General features: G+C 41.6%; 1 protein-coding gene across 3 annotated transcripts in view; it reads left to right on the forward strand.

The window, feature by feature from the left end:
- celsr2 (cadherin, EGF LAG seven-pass G-type receptor 2) overlaps positions 1 to 14,458 on the forward strand; it is a 230,372-nt gene that overhangs the window by 784 nt on the left and 215,130 nt on the right. For all 3 annotated transcript variants that reach the window (XM_062053464.1, XM_062053480.1, XM_062053471.1), the window contains exon 1: positions 1 to 3,239. This exon is cut by the window's left edge and continues 784 nt beyond it. In XM_062053464.1, the coding sequence (XP_061909448.1) occupies positions 1 to 3,239 (3,239 nt within the window). The remainder of the gene's footprint in view (positions 3,240 to 14,458) is intronic.

Consider the following 14,458-nt stretch of genomic DNA (forward strand, 5'->3'; position numbering starts at 1 on the left):
CTACCGGCACATCGTCACCACCCGCTATGACGTGCACATCCACGGGAGAAATTGCTCCAAAAAGCGCGTACGGAAAGCAGAATGGGACATGGAGGTGCTGAGTTTGCGGAGTCCACGCAGCAAAAAGCCAGCATTGTGTCACAAAGCAGGATTTGCTTTATTTCCAGTAGGGGGGCTACTACCTGGAAAGCCCACCCGCTGCAGAGTCACTAGTGGAGGTCGCTTCTACTTCTCCGAGGGGGACTTGTTTGTGTCTGGGACTCTGTGCTGGACGCCGGACACCCTCTTGGAGCTGGACCTGCTCTGCGACGTCCTGGTAGAAGGTGGCTCCAGAGTGAACCCCGTCTTCGTCCACTGGCGTGTTGGACGGGGTCCTTTAACTCCAAGACACGTCAGCAAGCTGTTAAAAAAGGCAGCTCTGTCCAAGTCTGGAATGGTGGGCAGGAGCAGGAGAAGCATCAACAGCAGCCCCCAGTTCCAACCCCCAATGTACCAGGTGTCTGTGGCGGAGAACAGGCCGTCCGGGACGTCCGTTGTTGCTTTGAGAGCGGTGGACATGGACGAAGACGAAGCGGGCAGGCTGGAGTATTTCATCGAGGCTCTCTTCGACAGCCGCTCGAACAACCTTTTCGTAGTGGATCCAGCCAGTGGCATCGTGTCCACGGTGGAGGTGCTGGACCGTGAGACCAAAGAAACTCACGTGTTCCGCGTGACGGCGGTGGACAACGGCGTGCCTCGTCGCACAGCCATGGCGACCCTCACCGTCACGGTCGGCGACACCAACGACCACAACCCCGTGTTCGAGCAGCAGGACTATAAGGAGCGCATTCGGGAGAATTTAGAGATCAGCTACGAGGTCTTAACAGTGAGGGCCACAGATGGCGACGCACCGGTTAACGGTAACATCCTGTACCACATCCTGAACAGCAACGGCTCCAATGACGTGTTCGAGATTGATTCAAGGTCTGGCGTCATTCGCACTAAAGGACTCGTAGACAGGGAGGCTGTGGAGGCGTATACGTTGTTAGTCGAGGCAAACGACCAAGGCCGAGACCCTGGGCCTCGTAGCGCCACAGCAACGGTTTACATCGTGGTAGAGGATGACAACGATAATGCTCCGCAGTTCAGCGAGAAGCGTTACGTGGTCCAAGTACTGGAAAATATGGTACCTAATACTGAGATCCTGCAGGTGACCGCCACAGACCAGGATAGGGGGAGCAACGCCATGGTCCACTTCAGCATCATGAGTGGCAACTCCAGGGGGCAGTTCTACATAGATGCCCAGTCAGGTAAAATGGACCTGGTGAGTCACTTGGATTACGAGACAAACAAAGAATACACCCTAAGAATCCGAGCTCAGGACGGTGGGCGCCCCCCTCTGTCCAACATCAGCGGCCTGGTGACGGTGCAGGTGCTGGATGTTAACGACAACGCCCCCATTTTTGTCAGTACCCCCTTCCAAGCCACTGTGTTAGAGAATGTGCCGCTAGGCTATTCTATCATCCACATCCAAGCCGTGGATGCAGACTCCGGGGACAACTCCAGGCTGGATTATCGTCTCACTGAAACCATGCCTAACTTCCCCTTCAGCATCAACAACAGCACAGGTTGGATTGTCGTGGCCGCAGAGTTGGACAGGGAGAGTGTGGACTTTTACAACTTTGGAGTGGAGGCCCGAGATCATGGCTACCCTGCCATGTCCTCCTCAGCGAGCATTAGCATGACCATCCTCGACATCAACGACAACAACCCCGAGTTCATCCAGAAGGCGTACTACATGCGAATGAACGAGGATGCTGCTGTGGGTACAAGCGTAGTGACGGTGTCCGCCGTGGACCAGGACATCAACAGCGTGGTGACCTATCAGATATCCAGCGGAAACACTCGCAACAGGTTCTCTATCACGAGTCAGAGCGGAGGGGGGCTCATCACGCTGGCGCTACCTTTGGACTACAAACTAGAACGCCAGTACGTCTTGACCGTGATGGCGAGTGACGGGACGCTCTTTGACACCGCAAAGGTTTTTGTCAATATCACAGACGCCAACACACATCGGCCTGTGTTCCAGAGCTCACACTACACGGTGAACATCAACGAGGATCGGCCTATGGGGACTGTCGTCGTCATCATAAGCGCAACGGATGAAGACACGGGTGAGAACGCCCGCATCACCTACTACATGGACGATAGCATCCCCCAGTTCGACATTGGTCCTGACACAGGCGCCATCACCACGCAGATGGAGCTGGACTACGAGGACCAGGTGTCCTACACGCTGGCCATCACTGCCCGCGACAACGGCATACCGCAGAAGTCGGACACCACGTACCTGGAGATACTGGTGAATGATGTCAACGACAATTCGCCGCGCTTCGTCAGGGACTATTATGTGGGCTCGGTGATGGAGGACGTACCTGTGTTCACCAGCGTGGTCCAGGTGTCCGCTACTGATCGAGACTCTGGCCTCCATGGTAGGGTCTTCTACACCTTCCAGGGCGGAGAGGACGGTGATGGAGACTTCATAATAGAATCCACGTCTGGTATTGTGCGAACGCTGCGCAGGCTAGACAGAGAGAACGTGCCCGTTTACAGCCTGCAGGCTTTGGCTGTGGATAAAGGTGTTCCTGCTTTGAAGACTCCCATCAACATCCAAGTGACCATTCTGGACGTGAACGACAATCCTCCAGTGTTTGAGAAGGATGACTTTGACATTATGGTGGAAGAAAACAGCCCCATTGGTGTGGTGGTAGCGCTTATTTCTGCCACAGACCCGGACGAAGGCAGCAATGCACAGATCATGTACCAAATTGTGGAGGGAAACATCCCTGAGATGTTCCAGCTGGATATCTTTTCCGGTGAACTGACGTCGCTCATAGACCTGGACTACGAGAGCAGGTCTGAGTACGTCATAGTGGTCCAAGCCACCTCCGCCCCTCTGGTGAGCAGGGCCACAGTTCACATCAAACTGGTGGATAAGAACGACAACATGCCCCTTCTCAAGAACTTCCAGATCATCTTCAACAACTATGTGACCGACGAATCCAGCAGCTTCCCTGCGGGAGTGATCGGTCGCATCCCCGCGCACGACCCGGACGTCTCGGACCAGCTGCACTACAGCTTCGAGGTGGGCAACGAGCTGAATCTGGTGCTCCTCAACAAAATGACGGGGGAGATCCAGCTTAGCCAGGCTCTGGACAACAACCGGCCGCTGGAGGCGTCTATGAGGGTCTCAGTGTCAGGTAAGACGCTCTTTATGATAAAAGTGTGGTTTGCAATGATGTATGGATGTTGCTGTAATTATGTGGACCCTCATTTACAAACTGGCTTTATTTATATGAGGTTGACTTGCAGACGTCCATTGTGGAGACTTAAGTATCTGCCAGAGTGAGCTTGTTTGTATGCTGTGGGATCCACACTTCAGTGGGCACACTGATCCCGTGCCATAATTGCCTATTACCTCCAATCCCCACCCCCGACCCCCAATCTTCCCTCCCTTTTTCCTAAAATACACCGAAAGACCTCATTGAATCTTGGCAGCTCTTTTTTGGACTGGGACCTGTTGCTGTGTTTTGCTTGAAAGGGGTTGTGGTCCCACGTTAGTGATGCATTTAAAGAAAGCGGGTTAACATTTCAAAATTTTTCTTTCATCATTGCATTCGGGTTGCGCCATATCCCTGTAGATCACAGGTGTCAAACTCAAGGCCCGAGGGCCAAATCTGGCCCGCCACGTCTATTTGTGTGGCCCCCGAAAGCATGGAAATAATATGTGTAAATAAAGTAAATGATAAATGATAAATGGGTTATACTTGTATAGCGCTTTTCTACCTTCAAGGTACTCAAAGCGCTTTGACAGTATTTCCACATTCACCCATTCACACACACATTCACACACTGATGGCGGGAGCTGCCATGCAAGGCGCTAACCAGCAGCCATCAGGAGCAAGGGTGAAGTGTCTTGCTCAAGGACACAACGGACGTGACTAGGTTGGTAGAAGGTGGGAATCGAACCAGGAACCCTCCGATTGCTGGCACGGCCACTCTACCAACTTCGCCACGCCGTCCCTTATATAAAGTACCTTATCTTTTCTTAATAAATGTATTACAAAAATAAATGTACGGCGTACAATTACATATATTTACACTTTAATCATCTCTAATAATAAAACAAAATATTATATCCTCATACATTTCAAAACAATGTTATTGTTCAAATAATTGTTGTTCAACACCACCTGCTCAGTGGCCTTGTGGTTAGAGTGTGCGCCCTGAGGTCTGTAGGTCGTGACCTACCTGACAGAGTCATACCAAAGACTATAAAAATGGGACCCATTACCTCCCTGCTTGGCACTCAGCATCAAGGGTTGGAATTGGGGGTTAAATCACCAAAAATGATTCCTGAGCGTGGCCACCACTGCTGCTCACTGCTCCCCTCACCTCCCAGGGGGTGAACATGGGGATGGGTCAAATGCAGAGGATAATCTCACCACACCTAGTGTGTGTGACTATCAGTGGTACTTGAACTTTAAATAAAGATAAATACTTAAATATCTGCTTGACTTATGATTTCAAAGCAAGTAATCCAACAAACTGTTCATGTAATAATGTTACAGTAACATTTTTTTACAGTAAAATCCACTTTCAATATAGAGTAATAATACACAATAAAACACAACAACCCTAGATTTTACAGTATAAAAAACGTGCATGAATTTTTACGTAAAAAACCCCCAGTGGTACCGTTTTTCCATTCCATTCCATTTAATTTAATTCCATGTATTTTTTTTATTTTATATGCTGTAAAAAAACAACAACCCTGCAAATATTACGGTAAAATGGTGGTGACTGAGCTGCCAGTTTTATACAGTACAATCTAAAGATTTGGTTTTGTACAGCGTATGTAAAAAAAGACAGACAATTGTACACATGTTTTATAAATACACATTCATATTCATACTGTATATTATTCACTGTTAAAAGCGGCCCTCTGAGGGCAACCATATGGTGTGGCGATGTGGCCCTCAATGAAAACGAGTTTGACACGCCTGCTGTAGATGATATACAATATTAATTGGACGACGATTGAGCTTTTAATACTATCGTTATATCGTGATAATGCATGTTGATGACTAAATGTGTCATCCACATTCAAGCTGCGACAAGTGAGCAAAGGCGTCTTCAAAGCACTGTAGCGTTCTAGCCATCCTAAACTATATGGATGTAACAGCATCAAAATCTCACAGTACAATATTATTGTGGTATATGTCTCCTCCCCGCTCCCCAAAAAAATTCCACAATGTGTGAAATTAAGTGGCAGAAATGTTTAGGATAAACACACTTACTATAATTGAACCCAAACATAATGCTCTTATGTTCTAATCATATTTATTGGTACAAGCAAGTATTTTTAAGTGCAAATAATTACTACTGTTTCAAACAAATAAAAAAAAACCCAATACATTTACAGTTGCAGTCTTTAGAGTGACAATGTAAACATTAACTAATGTTAAAGGCCTACTGAAATGAATTTTTTTTAATTTAAACGGGGATAGCAGATCTATTCTATGTGTCATACTTGATCATTTCGCGATATTGCCATATTTTTGCTGAAAGGATTTAGTATAGAACAACGACGATAAAGATTGCAACTTTTGGTATCTGATAAAAAAAAGGCTTGCCCCTACCGGAAGTAGCGTGACGTAGTCAATTGAACATATACGCAAAGTTCCCTATTGTTTACAATGATGGCCGCATGAAGTGAGAGAGATTCGGACCGAGAAAGCGACAATTTCCCCATTAATTTGAGCGAGGTTGAAAGATTTGTGGATGAGTAAAGTGCAAGTGAAGGACTAGTGGGGAGTTGAAGCTATTCAGATAGGGAAGATGCTGTGAGAGCCGGGGGTGACCTGATATTCAGCTGGGAATGACTACAACAGTAAATAAACACAAGACATATATATACTCTATTAGCCACAACACAACCAGGCTTATATTTAATATGCCACAAATTAATCCTGCATAAAAACACCTGCGTGTTTGTTACGCTAGCTCCTAGCTCCTCTGCTAGCTCCTAGCTCCATAGAACACGCCAATACAATTCAAACACCTGATCAACACACACAATCACTCAGCCCAAAAGACCGTTCACCTAACCCAAGGTTCATAAAGCTTATATATTTTTAAAAAGTTACGTACGTGACGCGCACATACGGTCAAGCTATCAAATGTTTAGCAGCCAAGGCTGCATACTCACGGTACCTGATATTCAGCTGGGAATGACTACAACAGTAAATAAACACAAGACATATATATACTCTATTAGCCACAACACATCCAGGCTTATATTTAATATGCCACAAATTAATCCTGCATAAAAACACCTGTGTGTTTGTTATGCTAGCTCCTAGCTCCTATGCTAGCTCCTAGCTCCATAGAACACACCAATACAATTCAAACACCTGATCAACACACACAATCACTCAGCCCAAAAGACCGTTCACCTAACCCAAGGTTCATAAAGCTTATATATTTTAAAAAAGTTACGTACATACGCAAAAAAAGTTGCGCACATACGGTCAAGCGATCAAATGTTTAGAAGCCAAAGCTGCATACTCACAGTAGCACGTCTGCGTCTTTGTCATCCAAATCAAAGTAATCCTGGTAAGAGTCTGTGTTGTCCCAGTTCTCTACAGGCGTCTGTGTATCGAAGTCAAAAGTCCTCCTGGTTAGAGTCTCTGTTATCCGAGTTCTTCCATCTTGACTGCATCTTTTGGGAATGTAAACAAAGAAGCGCCGGCTGTGTACTGTTGTTGCTGACTACGTTCGAAAAATACGTCCATTTCGCACCGACAACTTTCTTCTTTGCTTGCTCAGCTTCCTTCTCCATAATGCAATGAACATGATTGCAACAGATTCACGAACACAGATGTCCAGAATACTGTGGAATTATGAAATGAAAACAGAGCTTTTTCGTATTGGCTTCAATGTGGAAGGCATACCCGTGTTCCCCGGTCTACGTCACGCGCATACGTCATCCTCAGAGGCGTTTCTAACCGGAAGTTTAGCGGCAAATTTAAAATGTCACTTTATAAGTTAACCCGGCCGTATTGGCATGTGTTATAATGTTAAGATTTCATCATTGATATATAAACTATCAGACTGCGTGGTCGGTAGTAGTGGGTTTCAGTAGGCCTTTAAGGCTCACTTACTTGAAATATACTTTTTGGGTGACTCTTTATGAGGCGGCGACTTGTCTCCCCCTGACCCCCCGCGACATTGAGAGATACACAATGTAAACAATGGACGGCTGGATTAAGGATTTATCAAGTAACTTTTCAGTTTACTCGTCAGGGCTGTACGCTTTTTCCACTAGTAGCACCGGTGCTATTAATTAAAAAAATGACTCGCAAAGAAAAAATTCAGGACCAATATGAAATGTATTGAATATCCCAAATGTATTTATTCATACTCAATGCAATGTGCACCCAACCCTAAACTGTGCTAGGACGGTCGCTAACACTAGTAGAGCGAGGTGCATAGTGGGGTACAATGTATTTACTTACTCTGAGTAAAATGAAAATGATGCGCAGTGCGTACGCTTATATTAAAATAATTTTATTTATTTAACAAGAAATAATGGAAATGGAACATAAACATGTATTTGACGGTCATGAGAACTGCTATAGTACAGTGTTACATTATTTACACAACCAAAGTTGTATACATGCAGTGTATGGAAATTTAGAGTGCATAACTTAGAGCAGGGGTGTCAAAGTAAAGGCCCGCGGGCCAGATCCGGCCCGCGAATGAATGATCTATGGCCCCCGGGATGATATTTGATTAGTATTAGAACCGGCCCGCAGGCCACAGCTGCCTGCTGATGTTTTGCACACACCAATACTCCATCAGTGTTGGCGCTAGGAATTTTCAAAATGGGTTCCCAGGGACCCCATCAGGTCATAAAAATTGGGTCCCACAGTCAATTTTTGGGGTCTCACTTTTTTGTAAGCGTTTTGAAAACAAATGATAAATGTATGCATTATCCTGTTATATCTCACATTCTATATTGTGTTTTGGAAAAGGTTGTCATAAACGTTACTTAATTCATGAAAAAAACAAAAACAAAAGAAAACACATTTTTATGCATATGTAAATGTATTCAGTTATAAACATTAATTCACTTTCTTCCGTTATTTTTTTCTATATTTTTTTTGTAATATTTTCAGAATGTGTTTGTTCTATTTTTGGCCAAAGTAAGACAAAGAAAACAATCTGAAGTCGTCTTTATTTTTTAGTTTTAATGCCGTGATTTTAATAGTCCGCGTGTGCACAAATTTTCCTCCATGCGGGCCCTGAGCTGAAATGAGTTTGACACCCCTGACTTAAAGAAATCATATTTTAACTATTGTGTTCAATAACATTGTAACAATTTTCTGTTCAATCATTAAAATGTAATGTGTAATGTAGGTCTACTAAACATTTAAACTGTGGTACATGTACCACCAGTGGTGCGCAGGCTCCATCTAGTGGTACGCCAAAGAATCACTTGATTAAAGTACAGTGTTTTAATTTCCTATATTCAAACACAGTGTTAATGTTCAAACTGTGTGTATATGTTACAGCGGCCATAAATATTGAATATAACTGTTAAATAAACCCTGTGCTTTTGTTTTTTTTAATACCGATGTCGATAATACAGTAATTAGATCGATTTTTTTTGTTATCACAGAATCTTTAGTTGTTTTTGTGATTGTCTACAAACTCATGAAATAAGTCCCTGGGCACAGGAGGACATTGAATGCAAAAACCAAATCATTTCAGTCGGAGCCAATAGTAGGACATCATTGAAATATTTAATTAATATTGTTACACCACCATAAATGTGTCCAAAAATGTAATAATTCAATGATATTGAAAATCTAAAGTATGATCCATACTGCCCCTGTAACTACTTGGTATTGGATCGATACTCAAATTTGTATTATCGGCCCAAAAACGTTTTTTATTATCCAAACAACAGAATAGTACTGGTAAGTGTTTATTACATTTAAGAATAAATACATTATAAAAATATAAAATGAATATTAATATTTGTCCATTAAACTCATTTTTGTTTGTATGTGTTGAAAGCTGAAGAGAATTAGGCTGCTGCTTACTGGCTGGTCTGCTTGTCATAGTGTTGCCAAAATAATGTTGGCACCATGAATTTCTGTTTTGTACATTTTAGAATCTACAACCTTTTTAATGTTTTTAATGTAAGTGTGACATCATTATTCTTGATCATGGGAGTATAAGTACAGCTGTAGGTATTAGAGTAGCCCATGTAGTACTCTAACTTGCCACATTGAGATGAGGGGTGGATTGGGAGCTTGCAGATGCAGAGCTGTGTATAGAGACAGGATGGCCAACTCTGTTTCAAAGGTGGTAGCAAACATGGCGCCCTGTAGTCATGTGAGGGGCTTTTGACCAATCATTTAGGAGATCCTCTGGCCATACTCTCTCTGATTGGTCAAAAGCCCCTCACGTGACTGCAGGGTGCCATGTTTGCTGCCACCTTTGAAACAGATACTCTCTATACACAGCTCTAAACATGTTTTTACCATGTCTTATCAGCGAGGAAGCCTGCCCTTGTGAGGTTTTTTTCTGTCAGATGCAAGAACGTTGTTTTAATGCTGTGCCAAATGAATGAATGAATGTGGCTGCCAATATGGAGGATTATATAGCCAAGATCAAATACTTCTCCATACCGGACTTTATGATCTTACCAAGTACGTTTTTATGGAGGATAGTGCATATACTTCATATACAAATACAGTAAGGTAATAAATACTCCAAAAATTTGTATTTAGTTTTATCAAAGCAGATGAGTGTGATTAAGAACATGTTTTATGAAGTGAATTACTCACTTATTTGTCATGTTATTGCCTTAATGAGCAACTTGTATTAACAATGATTGCAGGATATGAATTTAAGTTAAAAAAAAAATCCAAAAGCTTTAATGCTTCACCTAGTGTGAAGGTCACCGCACATATACTAGTAAATAGAGGGTGGGAGGTGGGGGGGCTACACCATAACCACGGTTCGTTACGTACCTCAAGTCACGGTTCAGTTCATTTTGGTCATTGTTAGGGAACATAATGCAGAACATAAAACTGCTTAGCTTTTGTGTAAACAGATTTAATGATTAAAACAATTATTACATTTTAGGCAGTGTGAATTATTATTATTATTATTATTATTATTATTATCTGCGATGAGGTGGCGACTTGTCCAGGGTGTACCCCGCCTTCGCCCGAATGCAGCTGCGATAGGCTCCAGCACCCCCCGCGACCCCGAAAGGCACAAGCGGTAGACAATGGATGGATTCTTCTTCTTATTATTATTAATAATATTAGCCCTGCCATTCACGAATGAGATTGACCGTTACCGCTACCGACCACATATATTAACTTTAATTAAAAAAAACAACACTTATTTAAGGTGGATGTTATTGACAGTTTAACAATATCAACACAATAGTTAAACTAGTTCCTTATTCCCTTTTGTTACATACAATTTGATCAAAGCAATGTCAATAGTAGTACACAGTAACTAAACAAAAGCAAAAAACTACTATTCACTGTTCATTAAAATCCTTTGGTTTTTGCCCTCAAAGTCCTCCTGTGTCCAGGGAATTATTTCCTGAGTTTATAAATATTACCAAACACAAAAAAAATATTTAAGAAAGAAGAAATATTGATCTAATCACTTTAGTATCAATTATATATTGATACTACCCTCGGTATCGACCCCACAAATGTATAGATGGATCCGCCCACCTTTTTACATGTAGTGCAGTGCAATCAAGTATCAACTCAGAAAACACTTGGCTCTCCAAGTACCACCAACATTACTATTCAGTAGCATAGTAGGCCAAAGTATTAATTCAAAAAAAGGCAGTTGTTTTATTTAACAAGTGTATTTAGTATTTGGTCCACTGTAACATGGCACACAGTTTGAACAGTAGCACTGTGTTTGAATGTTTAATATTAAGTGTTTATTTGGAGTACCACTAGATGGACAACTAGTGGTAAGCGCACCACAGTTCGAGAATCTCTGGTGTGGTGTACTGACTGGGGCATTGCTGACACACCAACAGTTGTTGTTATATTATCCTCTCTCTAACTGCTATTAATCCACGAGTTCCTTTCTTGTTAATAACTACTTACTTTTATGAACACTTCTTTAACTTTAATAAGCATTTATTTCTATTGTTTCTTAAGGCTAGATTCACGATTTGCATGCCTTATCCTGGTTGTTCTAACCCGGTGAGTTTAGCCTTGTCCTCCAGTGATAATGATTTTTGGTAATGATACTTAAGATGCCAAGAAATGCAGTTTATTTGCTGCATTATAAACTAAGGGGAGCGGCGCCATACGGTATAAGAACATACACAGTTAGCTGCTAGTCAGCCGAGGGACCAAAAACAGTCAAAAAAAGTCAGAGGGATCGGCTTTGGTGATCATCACTGAAAGGCATTAACTGCAATGGCCAATCATCTACGTTTTATTATCATCGGTGGCTTGATGGCTTTTGTCTTATTCCTGTCCGTTTACATATTTCACTGGCAAGGCCAAATGTTTCCAGACAGGAGACTCTTAATGCAGTGGTGCCCACATTTTTTCAGCAGGCGAGCTACTTTTTAAATGACCAAGTCGAGGTGATATACCTCATATCAGAGGTGTGGACTCGAGTCACATGACTTGGACTCGAGTCAGACTCGAGTCATGAATTTGATGACTTTGGACTCGACTTGACAAAATGTAAAGAGACTTGCAACTCGACTTAGACTTTAACATCAATGACTTGTGACTTCACTTGGACTTGAGGCTTTTGACTTGACATGACTTGCTACTTTCCCCAAAACCCAAAGATTAAAAAGTTATTTGGGAGCGCGCCGCTCCGTATTTTTCCTTTTCTTCGTCTGTGTCTATCAGCGTGTTGTTCCTGTCAGCTGGTGTGCTCTCAGTACAACAGCCAATCAAATTAGATCTACGCTGTTTTCATCACACAGCTCTCATCCAATCAAATTGCAGGACAACCAATGAAGAAGAATTGTCAAACAATGCGGCAGTGAGAAACAATTATGCCAAAGTTAATTTTGTTCGGGTATTAAAACTACGACTCGGTCAACAAAAAACGAATAGCCCTATGCAAATCATGCAGTTCGAATATTATAGACGGAGACGTAACAACTTCCAACTTCGTTCGACATTTGAAGATGCACAAAGAAGGGTACGTTTTGAATGTAAGCTAACGTTTATTGGCTAAGTAACGTGACTTTTATTTGCTGTGTAGTTAAATCAGTGAGGCTGTAAACTCACTGCTAACTTTATAACCATAGACATCTTATAAGGGTACGCAGCATGGAGCGCTACTGCCTACAGGCGCAGACGAGACGCGGGGCCGCCATCTTGGAGTGGTGATCCGCTCCACTAGTGCAATTCATTTGGCAGGAGCAATGAACTGTCAGCGCATTTAATTCATCTTACCTCACTGAATACCACTGATTTTCACGCGCTTTTTTGTCATACGTGTAGCTATGATAAAGGACACATGTTTTGGCGTGTTTTATTATTCATAGTTTGCTTAACAGTAATATAATATTCTTATACGCTATAAGTGACCAGACGTCCGAGATCAAAACTGGGAATATCATCCCCAGAGAAAGGGGAAAAAAACGGTCAGCTATTTTTAAATTGAAGAAACAATATGATTAGGTTATATATACATGTGTATATCCTACATAAACAATGTATGAATACATTAGATATCTATATATCTTATAGACTGTATCTCTGTTGCTGCAGCAGCAGAGAGTTTATTCTGTCTTGACACTTTGTATTGATATTTTGTATTACATTCTTCCCTTAAATGATCATGTTTACAGTGATTGTTATATATGTATTTTTTATGTACGTCGCTTTGGATAAAAGCGTCTGCCAAATACTTAAACATATATAAACACCTGAAAGTCTTTATATCAGCTAAAACCACCAATCTGTTTCACTGGATTCAGAATAAAACCAAATGCTGTCTTACCCAACAATGTTAGTATTTGAATATTGTTACTTGAAGACTTATTCCTGGTTACAATTATACTGTTAAGAAAGTATTGTCTTATATTTTGCCTAAAATGAGAATGCATCATAATCAGTGGCGGCTGGTGAATGTTGTTTTAGGTGGGGCTGAAAGTTTGTAAACCAAACCCCTTTAGGGGCGTCATCCTCCCCCAGAAGATTTCTTTGTGATTTTCACATACAAATATTGAAGATCTTTGCTCCTTCTCAACTCTGTGGTAATGTTATTTTAATAAAATACAACCAATAGTACATTAATGTTAAATCTTACTTGTGAAAAGTAATCCCCCGATTCCTATTTTCAACAGTCCGCTCATTTGAGCAGGAAAACGCTGAACACCAGCCCGGCATCTTTGTTTTGTACCTGTCAACTGTCAGTTTAGGCTGCTCGCCGGCTCCTCATCACCACTTCAAGATGCAAATTGCTCGCGTCACAGCAACCAATGCTGCGTCTACTTATAAGATGTCTGTGGTTATAACGTCATTGCAAACACGGCAATCTGTTGCGTCCACTGCAGTTCGCTACCTTATTCATACTTTTTGTCAAGTGATTTTTTTTAAGCAGGGTTGCATGAGGTACCTAACACATAACGTTACGTTAGTCAATGTATCACACACAATAACGTAACGTTAGACGGCGGTCAGCAGCACCGCATATTTTAGCCACCTACAAAAAGACAAACATAGTCAAATAAAGGTCAGTTAAAATGTATACTATATTACATATTATATTATATATAATATGTATATATATATATATATATATATATATATATATATATATATATATATATATATATATATATATTATATACATATATATATATATAATATACATATATTATATATTATATTATATTACATACATATTGCATAGGGCCCTGACATCTAAAAAGTACAACTCTGTTCATTGTTATGTTCATGTATTTGTTATGTTTTTCATGTGTACGCACACATCAACACACATACAGTATGAGATGAGATCAATGAGATAAGGTAAGAACAGAATAGAAACTGCTGTGGAACTAGTTACAATGCAATATGCCATGGACATACAATGTTAACACTTTTGTACAAATAAGTACAGTTGCACTTGTTTTTGCAAATGTGTTTATTCTGTAAAGGAATGAGTTAAATGTTTAAAATTGTTTACACTATTAAAATGACTGGTTAAAGGCCTACTGAAACCCACTACTACCGACCACGCAGTCTGATAGTTTATATATCAATGATGAAATCTTAACATTGCAACACATGCCAATACGGCTGGGTTAACTTATAAAGTGACATTTAAAACTTCCCGGGAAATATCCGGCTGAAACGTCGCGGTATGATGACGTATG

Source organism: Entelurus aequoreus, linkage group LG01 (assembly GCF_033978785.1).
Source record: "Entelurus aequoreus isolate RoL-2023_Sb linkage group LG01, RoL_Eaeq_v1.1, whole genome shotgun sequence".
NCBI classification, from domain to species: Eukaryota; Metazoa; Chordata; class Actinopteri; order Syngnathiformes; family Syngnathidae; genus Entelurus; species Entelurus aequoreus.